The sequence below is a fragment of the Gavialis gangeticus genome, unplaced genomic scaffold (genome assembly GCF_001723915.1).
Source record: "Gavialis gangeticus isolate Ggan-Ray unplaced genomic scaffold, GavGan_comp1, whole genome shotgun sequence".
NCBI classification, from domain to species: domain Eukaryota; kingdom Metazoa; phylum Chordata; order Crocodylia; family Gavialidae; genus Gavialis; species Gavialis gangeticus.
The window spans coordinates 19,314,719-19,328,517 of NW_017729015.1; the positions used below are offsets into that span (position 1 = coordinate 19,314,719).

Genomic DNA, 13,799 nt, shown 5'->3' on the forward strand with positions numbered 1-13,799 from the left:
CCGACAGCCAGCAGCGAATCTTAGGAGAGTTAGATTTTGCTTCAGTGAGTGAAGCTTTTCAGCCTTATGCTGCCTTTACTTGTCTTTCTGGCTCCTGGCTGGTTAGCAGGGAGATGGCGTCTTCCTCTGGGATTTCTGCTTGTCACCTTGCTCGTCCGGCCCCTGCTTCCAGTCCTCCAAAGGTCGCTGCGGAAGGAAAAGCATGCATCCCTTCCTTGCACTGGAAGCTGCCCTTGCTGAGCTGTGGCCTCGAAGCACTTGATCTGCGGAGCTGGCAGGTGGTTCAGTTTTCTTTTAATAAAGCTTTTATTTTGCTTAGCGCAGCACGTGGAAACCTCAGCTGACGGAGAGCGCGAGTGCCGCATTCCTCCTGGTAGCCCGGGCTGCCGATGTACTTGGACCCGGCCTTCCATAGTGCTCCCGCGGCTCTCCCGGGAGGAGGTGGGCACCAACACAGGCTCAAATGTCCAGATGGCACTTCAGTCCCAAATGCAACCCAGTTTGTCCCTGGCAAGAGTTGTCCCTTGCCCCGGGAGCTTCCGCACGCTCTGCTGAGCAAAGCGAATGCAGCTTTTTCAAATGACGCGCACTCTTCCCACACTTTGCAACGCTGCGGTCTCTAAAAGAAATTGCCTTTCGACTTCCAGGCGGTCCGTCATGGTGTTTGGAGTCTTAAACTCCAGCCTGGTCTCTCTTCCCTCCCCTCCCCGCTTTGTCCCTGTTGCTTTCCAGGTAAAATCGTTACACTGGTGTTTTGCGTGCTCCTTTCATGCAGGTGTCCGATTCTTCCTCTAGTCTTACGTGCTTGCAGTAACCAGCTAAAACTTTGAATTTACCTTTGCTTCTGAAGTAGATGCTAACTTTGACTGAGATCACCTATTTAACTGGTGCTGACTGAATCAGACTTCCTAATGGAGAGGGCCAGTAAAAAAAATTTCCACATCAAAGCTGGATTTCTAGTGAGTCAGGAGAGAGAAATTTCTATAAAGCAGGGAGAAACATGCTGTTTGGCGTGTGTGTTTTTTAAAAATCGGGTTGGCCTACACTTGAGGCCAGGATGTCAGCTTTGCAAATACTTTCCAACTAGTTCAGGCAAGGGAATATTTGAAAATGCATGGATATTTTGACCTCCTTCTTTCCCTTTCCAATCCCTGCCACCCCGGCCTGTTGTGGCGTGGACTTCTCTGCAGAATTTCAGCTGTTCTGGCATTTCACATCAGGTTCTTCGCAGAAGTCTGGTTTCTGATCACTCTTCCCCACCGGCATTGCAGCAGTCATTAAAGTTTGCTCTTCTCCCATTGCCTTTTCCTCCACCCCCCACGTCCCTGTAAGAATCCCTTGGATGCTTGTCCTGTTCCTCGTGATTTATTAACATATCTTCTGTTGTCCCGTGTCCGTCCTAAAGCTTGTCCCACTGCTACCTTGCTCCCAGAGGGAGCAGCTGGGGACCTCGATCCTATTGCATCACATTGTAATGGGGGAACTGTGTTGACAACAAGGGGGTGAGACGACGGTCCCTGCCTGCTTAGCCCTTCTTCGAACGTTATGTGACGCGTGGAACCAAGTGTTTGCTGGATGAAGGCCTAGCAAAACGGACCAAATGATGCTTTCCTGTTTTTTTTTTTTTTTTTTTTTTTTTTTTTTTTTTTTTTTTTTTTTCATTCTTCTCATGTCCTTGCTGTTAAAATAATACCCTGACCTTCAGGGTGGCGTCCTTTAGCTGTTCCAGGAAGGCTGTGACCAAACGTATGATGCTCTTCTTTTTTCACATGCTACGGTTTTCCTAGAAAATCCCCTTTTTCAGCTGATTCCTTTCCCACCCTGCGAGGGTGAACATCCTGCGAGTCCCGAGTCCAGGATCATTTCGAAAAAGCCACTGGGGTACATGGCAAGTGTAAGCTGGCTGAGAGGTTCTTTCATGAATCCAGAAAGTCTGCAAACTTCTAGGAAGCTTAATTTACAGTTATCCGGAAAAGAGAAAGTGCTCAAACACACCAGTGCAGAGAGGCCCCGGTGTGCTGGGCTGGGCAGTGCCCTCGAGTACTGTGCTGGGCTCTTTTCTAAGTGCTGAGCCCTATTGTGGGGTCTGTAGCGTGACTTGGGTGCTCTCCCTTCCTGCACACCAGATCTCCTCAGCCTGTAATTTGTGCCCATGAAGCATCTTACTATAAGTCCTTGCTGCTTGTTTGTAAGCTGCCCCTACCCTTGCAGTAAGTTCCCAGAAAGCTGCATGCTCCAGCAGCTTGAGCTTGGGGTCGGGTTGTTCCTTTTATAAGGGGGCTTTTTTGATGCACGGAGTTGGGGAAATATTTCTCCTCCGCCGTGCGCTTCTGAGAACTGTAACTGTAAGTAGGTGGAGTTGGGGAGGCTGTATTGTGTTGCTTTCCTGAGCTTGTTGCTCTTGGCCCAGGGTTGCCGTCATTTTGTGCATGCATGCGAGATGGGTGGGAGCGGGGGGATCGGACAGGTTTCTTTCTAACGCGTAGAGCTCTTGTGAAGGGCGGGTAACTTCAACAGGGGCTGTCTAGATGCATTCACGGAAATCTGCCACCCGGCACGAGGAAAGGCATTTCATTCATGCAACGACTTGTGTTCGGCACAGTTGCTTTCAGCTGAAGAATAGTGACTACAATTAAAGGGTTTTATTTGTGCTCCGAGGCCTGAATTATAACATGGTATAGCAATTCACTAATCCTCATTTTGCTTGGGGGTCTCTTAACCAGTCACCCTTTGCCCACTGCTGTATGTTAGAGCCTGTTGATGTCGAAAACTTGGCTCGCGCGAGATGCTGACCAGCTCTGTGAAGGCATGGAGTCCCCCTGCATGAATGTGCATCGTTGCTTCTCCCTTTTCCTGGGGTCCATGGTCTGGCTGGGTGGGAAGAAGACCTAGCAGGTCTGTTTTGGGGAGTGCGCATGTAACCTCTTGCTTTCTCATCCCGTGTAGCTGAGGAAGTGGATCATCCGTCGGTTGATGCCGGGATGGGGGTAGACGTGCTGGAGTCTGGAGATGCTACACCCCCCACGAAGAGGAAAAGCAAGTTCTCGGGCTTTGGCAAGATCTTTAAGCCTTGGAAGTGGAGGAAAAAGAAAAGCAGCGACAAGTTTAAGGAGACCTCCGAAGGTAAAGTCTCGGGCTCGCTGGGGGTCTTTTCTCCAGCTGGGATGCCTGTCCCAGAGGTGCATCCTTTGCAGCTAGCCAGCTGAACCCTGTCTGCTTTAGGGAGCTACGGCGGCTGGCTGCAGCTTTGCCTCAGTGCTGGCATGTGTGAGGCCAAGCTTCATTCCTTGCTAGAGACGGGGATAAGAAGCTTGCCAATCGGAGGACTAAACCAGAGACTTTAGTACCTGGGTCCTTCAAATCTCCCTGTAACCACCTTTCAACTGATACTAGTCCAGACAGACGACATGAAACCACAAGAAGACTTGGTGAGAGGGGAAAATAAACCCCTTATCAGTGAGATCTGCCATTTTCTATGCCCTCTTTTTGCTTTGATATGTAAATACAGGCCCAGCTAACCTGCTTTTAAATCCCACCTTCCCCTCCTTCTCAACACCCAGTTAAGTGACTTGAGCCACTTGAAGGAGCAAATATTTCTCAGAACGATTCTTCCGCCTCCAGCTTGCCCTGTTTCTGAGTGCTGTTTCTCGATTTAATGTCAGTTTTAGAACGAAAGATTTCTATGCGAAAGCCGAGAGAGGAGCTGGTTAAAAGAGGGGTTCTCTTGGAAGACCCTGAGCAGGGTGAGTTTTCTCTTGCACATGAACTTATCATCCACTTATCTGTGTCCTCCACAGCCGATCTACCTCTGACCAAGTTTGTTCCCTGTATAACCACGTTTAAATGAAATGCAATCAAGGGCTCTTTGCTAATTGTGACCCCTTTGTCTGTCCCTGTTAGCTCAGTCCCTGTGTGGCTCCTGCACCTGGTTAGGAAGGCAGCCTATTCAGCAAGGAAGAAGTTGCTAATAATGTGGATTGTGCGTCTCGCATGTCTTCCTGTCTGCTGTCAGCGGGGGATTCTCTGTGTCATTTCCTCTCCTGTCTTTGCTGTATTTGTGTCTTTGCCCAGCCTTTTGTCTCATCCCCTGCGTCCCTCCCCGTCACATTCATGCTGACAGTTTGGTCCTGTTTCAGATTACAGACTATTTCATACCACGGCTAGGATTTAATGTGGGATTTTATTGCTTTCAAGGCCTGCAAGGTCAAATGAAACGCAATGGACCAAAAAAAAAAAAAATTAGCCTAGCTTTTGGGCAGTCTGGGGAGAGTCAAGGAAACGAGGAGGCAAAGGTTGTTTTGGAGATGTATAAAGGACACACCTATATGACGGTGCTCATTTCCGGGCTGCTTCTTCCCAGACGGATGTAGACAAATGGGAGGAAATCAGCAAAAGGATTAAAGTGAGTGGCGAGGGAGGAATCCGATGGAGTTAAATGAGGCTTAATTACGACTAAAGAAGAGGAGAGGAGATGGGGAGAGGAATTGCTTAGACTGGCACAAAGGCAGATAAAAGGAGGAGTCGTGGGGTGAAGCTAAGGAGAAAAGGGTAGATGCCGTGCATTTCCAGACAGCAGCGGCAGGGATGGAAGAGTTTAAGGTACAACAAGGGTGTTGATAAGGGTGCAGTTTTGTTTCCCGGCTGCGGTGACCTGGCCCAGTTTAGGAAGTAGAGACCATTACGGCTAGCTTGGGCAAAATGCTAGGAAATGTATAATGAAGGGGAAATCCAGCCCGGTTCCAGGGTAGATGAAAGGTTTATAACCTCTTTCATCTCTTGATTTCCATGATTTGTGATAAGCATTGCAAGCCAGGGAACCACTGAGTCTATTTGCGGTTTTAAATCCCGTATTTTATAAGATCAGTTTATTGAAGACGATTTTTGTTTTGTTTTGTTTTTAATTAAAAAAGGCTGTAGTTGTCCTGTAAGGGAGGGGGGGAGGGAAGAACTGCTTTAACCTCTGTGGAAAGCTCGGGGTCCTGATACCGTGGTTCCCCTTGGCCTATATTCTTTGCTCTTGCACGCACAGGAGTGGTCACGCTGGACATTTCGATCTGCCCCTGGATTTCAAAGGCAAGCACTTAGCAGGACGGCAGGGGTGCGATGAGATGGGATTTGGAAACAGGTGGAGCTGACGAGGCGCAGATGTAGGGAAGAGAGAGAGGGGTTTATCGGTAGTGGGGTGGGGTATGGGATGCGGGTACATCCTGGGTGGGCCGTTCCCAGCTCGTGGACTTGGATCCTGACATTGCGATCGAAAGCGGCTGGAGTTGAAGAGCCGGGAGGAGAGGTGGTGCGAGAAGGGAGACGGTGGTATTCACCGCACGACCGGGGCAGGGGGAGGGCCTGGGGCAGAGTTTGAGTAGCTATGGGGGGCAGGTGTATTCCTGTTTTGGACTTGCAGAGTGCTTTATTAGCTATAGGATTTCAGCTGGGGTTGGAGCAGTCGGCTGAATTTCAGCTCTGCCCAGGGAAGGAAACCCCCCATGCTGCCTTCCAGCCTTTTTGGCATGGGTAGTCAATCCCAGTTGCTCCAGGCACACCTCTTTCTTCCCTCTTCAGGAATCCCATTCCTCTCAAGAGGGAGGGAAGTAGATAGAGAGCGAGCCCAGGTGGTGTGTGCTTCCCTGCAGTGCCTCGAGAGGCTAGCAATGTGACTTTGGATGCAGACTCAGGAGATGAGAAATGACTGGGGGCCTGGGGATAAATGCCTCTGGGTGGCTCTGGTATCCAGGTTGTAGCTGTATAAGTCTAGAGGAAAAAGCAATCTGGGCTCATGGGAGTGGTGATCTCTTTTATTAGACCAACAAGATTTTTGCAAAAAAAAGAAAAGATTTTTTTTACAATTTTTTTTGCAAAAATCTTGTTGGTCTAACAAAAGATATCACCTCTCCCATGACCCCAGATTGCTTTTTCTGGGTGGTTCTTGGATTTAGAGACTTAGATTTAAAAATGAGTCTTCAGCTGCCATGAAAGTGAGGCAACATTTGAAGTCTGGTTCACTTACCCAGACAAGATAACATGTGCCTGAATGTTCAGGGCGCCTAAAACTGAATGACTGAGAGTATCTTTGTCTTGAATTGGACCAACTGTGTGTAACTGGGGTTAAGTTAGAGAAGCTTTCAAATGCAAGACGTTCTTCATCGGGCCTTGCATTCAAAAGTGTGTCTGACTTCATCCCGACTTCATAGTGGGTCCAGTAAAAGATCTCACCCTAAGAAATTCTCATCTCTTGAATAATTTCTGGACCATCGTGGCTACATCATTGGTCTTAAACTTCCTTATTCATGTAATATTTTCCAACTCTGATAGCATCTATATCAGGATAAAGAATTGCATAGCTCATCCAGGTCTGTAAAGTGGTAGGATCTTGTTAAGATCTTCTCATTTTAGATAGACCTTTGCTTGCTCCTTGGAGCACTCTGATATGTCTGATGAAGTGAGTGGTGGGCTTCATTTTCCTGAACCCGCTGTGCAAGATGTCAGGCTCTAGAAGATGTGCTAGCAGAAGTAGGCAAGGTTCAAATGGACGGTGCTTTTAGAGACGCGGCCAGTCTGTGGGGGAGAAATCGAAGCCTGAGGAATGGCCTCTACCTCGCTGTTCAGATGTTTTGGGCAAAACATCATTCCTGGCGGCAAACGCTGCTGCAATGCTGTGCACAAACAAATGTGAGACCTCTGAGGGCATTGGCCATGTTCTGCACGTTTGTCTTTGGGACAAATCTGGTGCACCCACCGCAGAAACTTGGTGAGCAATTCGAGTTCGGCCATGTCGTGTAGCGCAGAGACTCATTCAAATATACGGACCCAGAAGGCTGCCGGAGATTGCATTAGCTGTAAGTGCAGCTTCTGCTGGATTGCAGTTCATGGCATAGTGCTGGTCTTTAAGGCCGGGCTAGTTTTGCTTGCTGTGAAGCTGGTCGCACTCCCTCCTGCATCGGTAAGAACACGGGATGGGAGGTGAGGAGGGAATAAACTAGTTGGTGGAATAACTCTTGCATGCTAGGATCGTAGGAGGCTGGCCATATGCTGCTCTTGAGTGTGCTAGCGTGGCTGATGATCTTGCACTGATGTCAATGTGCTATTCCAGAAGTAATGGGGAGTCGGTGGGAATCCTGTTGTCCGTTTGCTCTGCCCGGCCACCTTTGTCAACTCTCAGGTCTCTTGCCATGTCTGACTGGTTTCCATTTGCTCCTTTCTCTTCCAACCCTCTCCCAGATGGTGAGGAGCCCGACAAGCTCGGTCACACGGCACTGAAGAATGGGCACACGGTCCCCATTAGTGGCTCTGGGATGTCTGACCTCGACCACTTGGAAGAAGAGGTTGCAAAGAGGACAACCCTCAAGAAGCCTGTTCCAGCTGAGGAGCCAAAGAAAAGGCCAGGTGAGGAGCTGGATGCTGTAGTGCCCTGCAAAATCCAGCCTAGCTTCGCACTCTCTTCATGCAGTACCAGCGGAGAAGTCTCCTTTCTCAGCCCTGCATGTCCCCGTCTCTAACGCGGTTTTGTCTTCCACTCCACAGGCTCGTCCGGTAGCCAGCCCAGCTCAGAAGTGGAGCTGCCTCAGGAGCCACATGTACCCAAACAGCCTTTGCTTCCTCCAAAAAGACCTTTGTCCTCTTCCCAGGAGGCAAATGATCTGCAGGCGAGGGATGCGGCCCCTGCCAGCAGCACTACAAGAACTGCATCCTCCACTGCTACTGCTGCCACCAGCATAGCAAAGACAGCCCCTACCCCAGCCCCCAGGACTGCGATATCTGCTCTTGCCAACACTAATGCGACTGTTACCGCAAGTGCCAGCAGCGGAGCACCTGCTAAACAGCCCCCCATCCCTCCCCCCAAGCCAGTCAACAGGAATAGCAATCCCTTAATAGGTAAGTGATGACCTTTGTGCATGCTGCTCTCTGGTACACCTAATGGGGCTTGTTACCTCCTGCTTCTAGGCTTGCCATCTCATGGGAAGGGAAGGGAAGGGGGGTTTTTGTTACTGTGCACAAGGTTCAGCCTGTGTCTGATACGCGAGAGCCGGCAGCCTTACAAACTCGACCCCTGGGCAGGCCTGGAAACTAAGGAAGGAAGGAAGGAAGGAAGGAAGGTCTGGTGGTCATTTCATCAGCATCATGGCTGCTTGGAGTGGGGGCAGATTACACCGCAAGCTGAAAAATCTGCCAAGCAGAAGTGTGTCTAGAAGCCAAGTGCCTCGGAAACTTGTTTTGGGTGCTTGTGGTTGGGGGTGGCCGGCAGGGAGAGAGGAACTGATTATCCCTGTTTAAAACAGCAGCTTTTATTAACTTCCTGCTCATCTTCCATGGAGGTCGGAAGAGACCTGGATGACACAGGTTTCTTAATGACACCAGGGGCTTTGCACCAATCTCCGTAATGGGCAGGGAAGGTTTTTTGGGTTTGTGTTTGGTGTCCTAGGGAGCTGGTAGGTCATGGCAGAAAATGTCAGCATCGCAAAACCGCTGTCACAGTTGGTGCAGCAGAGAAGCCCAGGGCAGGGGGCATGAGCCTGTACTGGAAAGGTGGTTGGGATATAGGAAACTTGTTCCCTTTACTCTCCAGGAGATATGGGGAATGTAGTGCTGGCTTCTGGTAAGTGCTGCCAGCTCTGAAATATCAGCTGATTGGTTTTCCTCCAATGTTGGGTCAATAGAGAATTAAATGCGTCTGGCTATACCCTGTTTTAAGGACTTCAGGCTTAAGAGAGTGCTGTATATTATAATTAGTCCGGTAGCGTGTGTTTAATGGCTTAGAGGCCTGCCTTACCCATGACCTAAATCAGATTTAAATGATTTAAGTGGCCTGAGTTAAGTCATTTAAAGAGCAGTTGCCGTCTCACAATCGCGGCCCATCTTTGCCTAATCTTCAGAGTGTGCTAGCAAAGTGCCCCACATCAGGATTGAAGTTCACAGACAGAGCAATGGGATAAGTCCAAGATTGTAATTATGGAAGCTGGGGGCTTTCTGCAGGTCTGGGTTTGAGTCACTGGCGGAGGCATCGGGTTGTGGACAGATCTCCTACAAACTGAAGCTGAGCTTTCATTTCCCCTAACAATGCTTTTTCTCCAGACTGAAAAATAAATACAGAACAGATGTTTGCAGGGTTGTGCCTCAGGCTGCTCCTTGCTGCAGCAGGTTTTGCAGCTGAACTTTGCATGGTATCAGAGGCTGCTATCTGCTAGATAATCCTGTTAGTCTGACCATTGCTGTCGTGCACGCAACAAAATACTTTCTTGCTTATTTAAGCATCTCGTGCACAGCATGGAAGGTGTTTGAAATGGGCTAGTGCTGATTGCAAACAGCACTGAAAAATGTAAGTGAAGATAGCAAGCGGTCCAAGGTCCCTTTACGCACACGTGCGCGCGCGCACACTGGGATTCAGCGGGTGTGGAAGGGAAGCAGAGTGGGAGAGTTTGCACCTGTTTTGCTTGTGTGGTGGAGATGCACATCCAGCACAGATTTCACAATCCTGGCTACAGAGGGGGGGCACGTCTGCACACTCAGCTGCAGGTGTGAACATATGTGCTAATACACTTGTATCTTGAGCTGCTAGTCTGCGCTAAAGCCCATTCTGTTGCATCTCCACTTGTCTTATGCACGCTAGCTGGGTGGGTAGGCTGGCTCGCACTGTATTCACACCTTCAGTTTGCCTTGGAGCATTTCAGCACTCAACAAGCCTCCGGTTCCTGATGCAAGTATTGAAAAATGGGATGGGTGTGGTGTGATTAGGCGTTATGAGAACTGCATTGTTTCAGCTCAGTGATCAGATGGAAGTGACTTGCTTGGATCGCGTAGGAAGGGTTGGAAATATTGAACAGGATAGTAAGGGTGTGACGAGAGCATTGATCTGAACGATGCCAAGGAACGTACCGCCCGAAGATCAAGAAGTGCTGAGATCTATTAGACTGCAGAGGAGTCTCCTGCAGGAACAGGTGAAAGTCCCATTAATTGGGCTATGAAAAATGAGAACAGAAAGCGTCGGAACGGATGGTTCTGGTCCTGCACTGGAAGTCTAATCGGTCTCTGTATCTTGGACTTCGGTGATGCTGGTGTCTAAAAGGTTCTTTGGGTAAATCTGGTATCTTTTATTAGACCAACTTGAAGAGTTGGAAAAGTTCTTCTTTGCAAGCTTTCGGGTACAAAGACCCTTCATCGGGCTGAGGAAGCATTGCACTTAGACCGACACGGCTACAACCTGTACCCACCTAGCAGCACAGGCTTGGGAAGGGCTCTCCTGTATGGAGCTGGCGCTTCGTCTCCAGCAGTTCACGACGTCGGGAGGGCAGTCGGTGCCGGTCTGACTGTTGCAGGGCCCTCAGCAGAGCTTGTGCTCGGTGTGGCATTGACAGAACTCGTTGGCTTTGGAAAGGAAGCAGAGTAAATTAAAAGGATGTTTTAAATTGGGGGTGCTCGGCTCATCTAGACACCGCCCTGCCCTGGTTAAGGGAGGTGCTGGTAACATCCTCTGTAAATCCAGCTGTTAGTGCTCCAGCTTGACTTCTTCAGGCCTGATCCTGTGTGGCTTTTTAATATCTGCTGAAGTCTGTGAGCTGAGGACAAGCAGCACCTTGCAGGGCTCCGGCTTTCATCAGCAAGGGGAAAGTCTAGAAATGCTAAACATCTGAAAAATGCGTCCACCTCTCCGCAGGCCTTTCTAGACGGACGCTCGCTCCTGCTCCTTACTCTTGTCCTACCTGTAGAGGACGTGTTGATACGGGTGGGGAGGGACTGCTGCGATAAACCAAGGGAACTTGAATTGGACCTTTCCGAGCAGATTGGTAACTTCTCCATCGTGAGAACCTGCTCCTTTTATACGTAAGGCTAAAAAACCCAGTGCAGCAAGAGTCCCGTGTCCTTTCAAACGCTGGGCGAAGATGGAGGGACGTACCGTTGTGGGGCTTCACGGTTTGGGGAGTCGCTGCTTGGCGTTCTGTGCTCGCTCTTTGGCTCTCATCCCCTGATCGCTTCAGTCCTTTTGCCGCGTCAAAATGCAGGGGCTTATAGTTGAAGGCATTTCTGCAGAGTAGGCGCTGCACGGTTCATGGGTTCGGTCCGCGCTGCTGGGTTTGTTGCACGAGGCGGCTGTATAACCTCCACGTCAGGAGCGGGCCCCTCGCACGGCACGGGGCAGGGTGGACGCGCTCAGGCTGACCCTCCGAGTGCACGTGGAGAAGTGGGACCTGCCTTTGCCCGGGGGCTTTCGAGTGCTTTCTGATGCTCAAGCAGCCTCCGTGCAAAGGGGGGGGCGGTCTGTGTAAAGCCCCAGTAAACCGTGGGTTTCTCTCCTTTCCCAGCGGAGCTGTCTCAAGCCATGAGCAGCGGTACAGTCCTCTTGAAGCCTTCCCCGCCTTTGCCGCCCAAGAGAGGCCTCCCGCCTCACGCGTCCTCCGAGCCGATGGCTGCACTGAAACCACCCAGCGACAGGATCGCCACTGCCAATCGCCCCGTATCGATCCCAGTGCATGTGGCCCCGTCTCACCCGCCGCCCTCGCCTTCGCCGCCGTTGCCTACTCACATACCTCCTGAGCCTCCCCGCCTGCCCCTGCCCGTGTCCAGCCCCGCAGCCGAGCCCCCGCTCTCCCTGGAAGTGCCCAAGGAGACCTCTCTGCAAGACGATCTCAGGTTACTGGAAGTGTCCAAGAGGACACCGGAGCAAGGGTTCAGGGAACCGTACGTGCCTGTGCGGGTGTCCCAGGTGCCCCTGCACATCCGGATCCAGCAGGCTCTGGCAAGCCCCCTGCCCGCTACCCCACCTGCCGAGGGATCGCACAGGGCTCACTCGCTGCTCTTCGAGAACGACAGCTTTAGCGAAGACAACGGCACCTTGGGCCGGACCAGGTCACTGCCGGTCACCATTGAGATGCTGAAAGTGTGAGTACTGACCTTGTGCGTGCAGATGCGTGGCAGTGCCGTCACCTTTGCAGGCAGGGGGTGGAGAGCCAGGCGTGCGGTAGTCTGCAGCGGGGTGTTCTGGTGCCCTGTTGTCTGCTCCCTGGGGGGGGTGAGCCCTCTCGTTTTGGAAAGAGCCTTGGGACCTTTGTGTTCAGGGAGCATACCTCTGATGGCACTAAAACCAAAAGAAATTGTGGCTCTTGCCCATCCCCGCTCTGTTGCTGATGGCCTGGGGAGGGGAGGACTGCTGGGCGGTAGGTTGGTAGAAGGGTTGGGGGACTCTGGCAGCATGTCTGACCCTGGAAGCCCTGGGGGGGTTGGAGGATAATAGTCCCCTTCTGCACAGGCGCTAGTGGAGAGAAAAGCCATTCAGATCCAACGAGGTAGGGCTGGAGGAGCGATGATAGCATGGAGGCAGACAGCTGCCTGCCTTATCCTGCGTCTTCCAGCTGTCCTGGGCAAGCCAGAAGCATCCAAGGAAGGCTGGTGGGTTCCTGCATGCTCTTGGGTGCCTTTGAAAATCCCACGTTTAATCTCTCTCTGCCTCAGTTTAAGCTTTTAATGACTGAGTGTTTGACAGCAGCTGCATGAGTGGTGCTGTTGAAGAACAAGGGGGTGTGAAGCCTGTTCATAGCTCAGCAAGGCCTTGCAGAATTGTGGGGTAAGATGGGGGCTGGAGGAAAACCTCTGTGCGCTACGGGGAAATCTTTTTAAACTGTGGGCCTGTTTAGTTTTAGTTGCCATTGTCAGGGATTGGCATATTCTCCGGCTCCAGAAAACTGTGCTTATATGAAATACTTAAGAGAAATAACATGTGTTTTGTTAGTCCAGACGAGGAAGAGGACCCGGATGAACGGCGTCCAGCTCCTTGCGTGTACATTGGAGAGGTGCCGTCGGTCACGATCATTCCTAAGCTTGTGCCACAGCCCCTGCAGGAGGAAGAGGAGATGGAGGAGGGCATGAGCGATTCAGACTCGGAAGGACCCATCCTGTATAAGGACGAGGAGGAGGACGAAGAGGAAGATGAGAGCCTCAAGAGTAAGGTTTTTTGCTTGGCAGCCACTTCTCTCCTCGTGCACACTCGTGCGCACGCACGACTGCACTTGGCCGTGTCGCGGGCCAGTGACAGAGCTAGTCGGTACAGCCTCCCGAGGTGTCATCCTCTGGCTTTGGGACAAGTTGTGCATCCACCTCCTTCCCTTTCTTACCCACTCAAATGCAGTGCTGAGCAACTGAGCCACCTCCCTAAGGGGAAACACTTGGTCTCCAGCAGCAAATGGCCCAAATGATCGACTGCACGTGTCTAGTGCCAGCTCCAGAGAGATGACACCAGGCTAACGGGCATCAGAGTTCAATCCTATATAGGTTGCACAGTGTAAGTGGGGTGTATGGTCCCCACACCCCCAGTGAGCATCTGACCCTACCTGCTTGGCTGTGAAATAGCCCCCTGGTACTTGCAGAGCCGTGAGCTGGGCTCTGGATCTTGCTGCTCATTCCCAGCTTGGATGCACAGCGATTTCTACTTGAGTAAGGTCCCTTCTCTCCTCTCCCAAAGGCACGCTAGCCAGCAAGGTGAAGAGGAAAGACACACTGGCCATGAAGCTGGGGATCATGGCTACCCAGCAGGAGCAGGAGGCAAAAAACAGCTTCCCACGTAAGAGCAAGGAGGAATGGAATGAAATTCGGCACCAGATTGGAACAACGCTGATCAGGTATGGCGGCCGCGGGCTGGCGTTTCTTGTGAGTCTTTGGCATAACCAGTAGTGAAATGAGAAGCATGCGTCTGATCTGATCAGACCATGCTGGATTAAAGCAGCCAGGTGGTAGGGAGAGGAAGCTTTTTTATTTCTCTTCTGGATTTGGGATCCTAGGGGCCCATGTCTCTTCCCCCCCCCCCCCCCCCCCCC

The 13,799-nt window shown here is 51.1% G+C and overlaps 1 protein-coding gene across 6 annotated transcripts in view; it reads left to right on the forward strand.

The window, feature by feature from the left end:
• The window catches only part of PHACTR4 (phosphatase and actin regulator 4), a 78,074-nt gene that overhangs the window by 57,334 nt on the left and 6,941 nt on the right, over nucleotides 1-13,799 (forward strand). For 5 of the 6 annotated variants that reach the window (XM_019512514.1, XM_019512517.1, XM_019512518.1 and 2 more), the window contains 7 exons: nucleotides 2,947-3,123; nucleotides 3,663-3,743; nucleotides 7,219-7,383; nucleotides 7,522-7,872; nucleotides 11,295-11,871; nucleotides 12,719-12,930; nucleotides 13,448-13,604. In XM_019512514.1, coding sequence (XP_019368059.1) covers nucleotides 2,947-3,123; nucleotides 3,663-3,743; nucleotides 7,219-7,383; nucleotides 7,522-7,872; nucleotides 11,295-11,871; nucleotides 12,719-12,930; nucleotides 13,448-13,604 — 1,720 coding nt within the window. The remainder of the gene's footprint in view (nucleotides 1-2,946; nucleotides 3,124-3,662; nucleotides 3,744-7,218; nucleotides 7,384-7,521; nucleotides 7,873-11,294; nucleotides 11,872-12,718; nucleotides 12,931-13,447; nucleotides 13,605-13,799) is intronic. The other variant, XM_019512516.1, reaches the window with a different exon arrangement.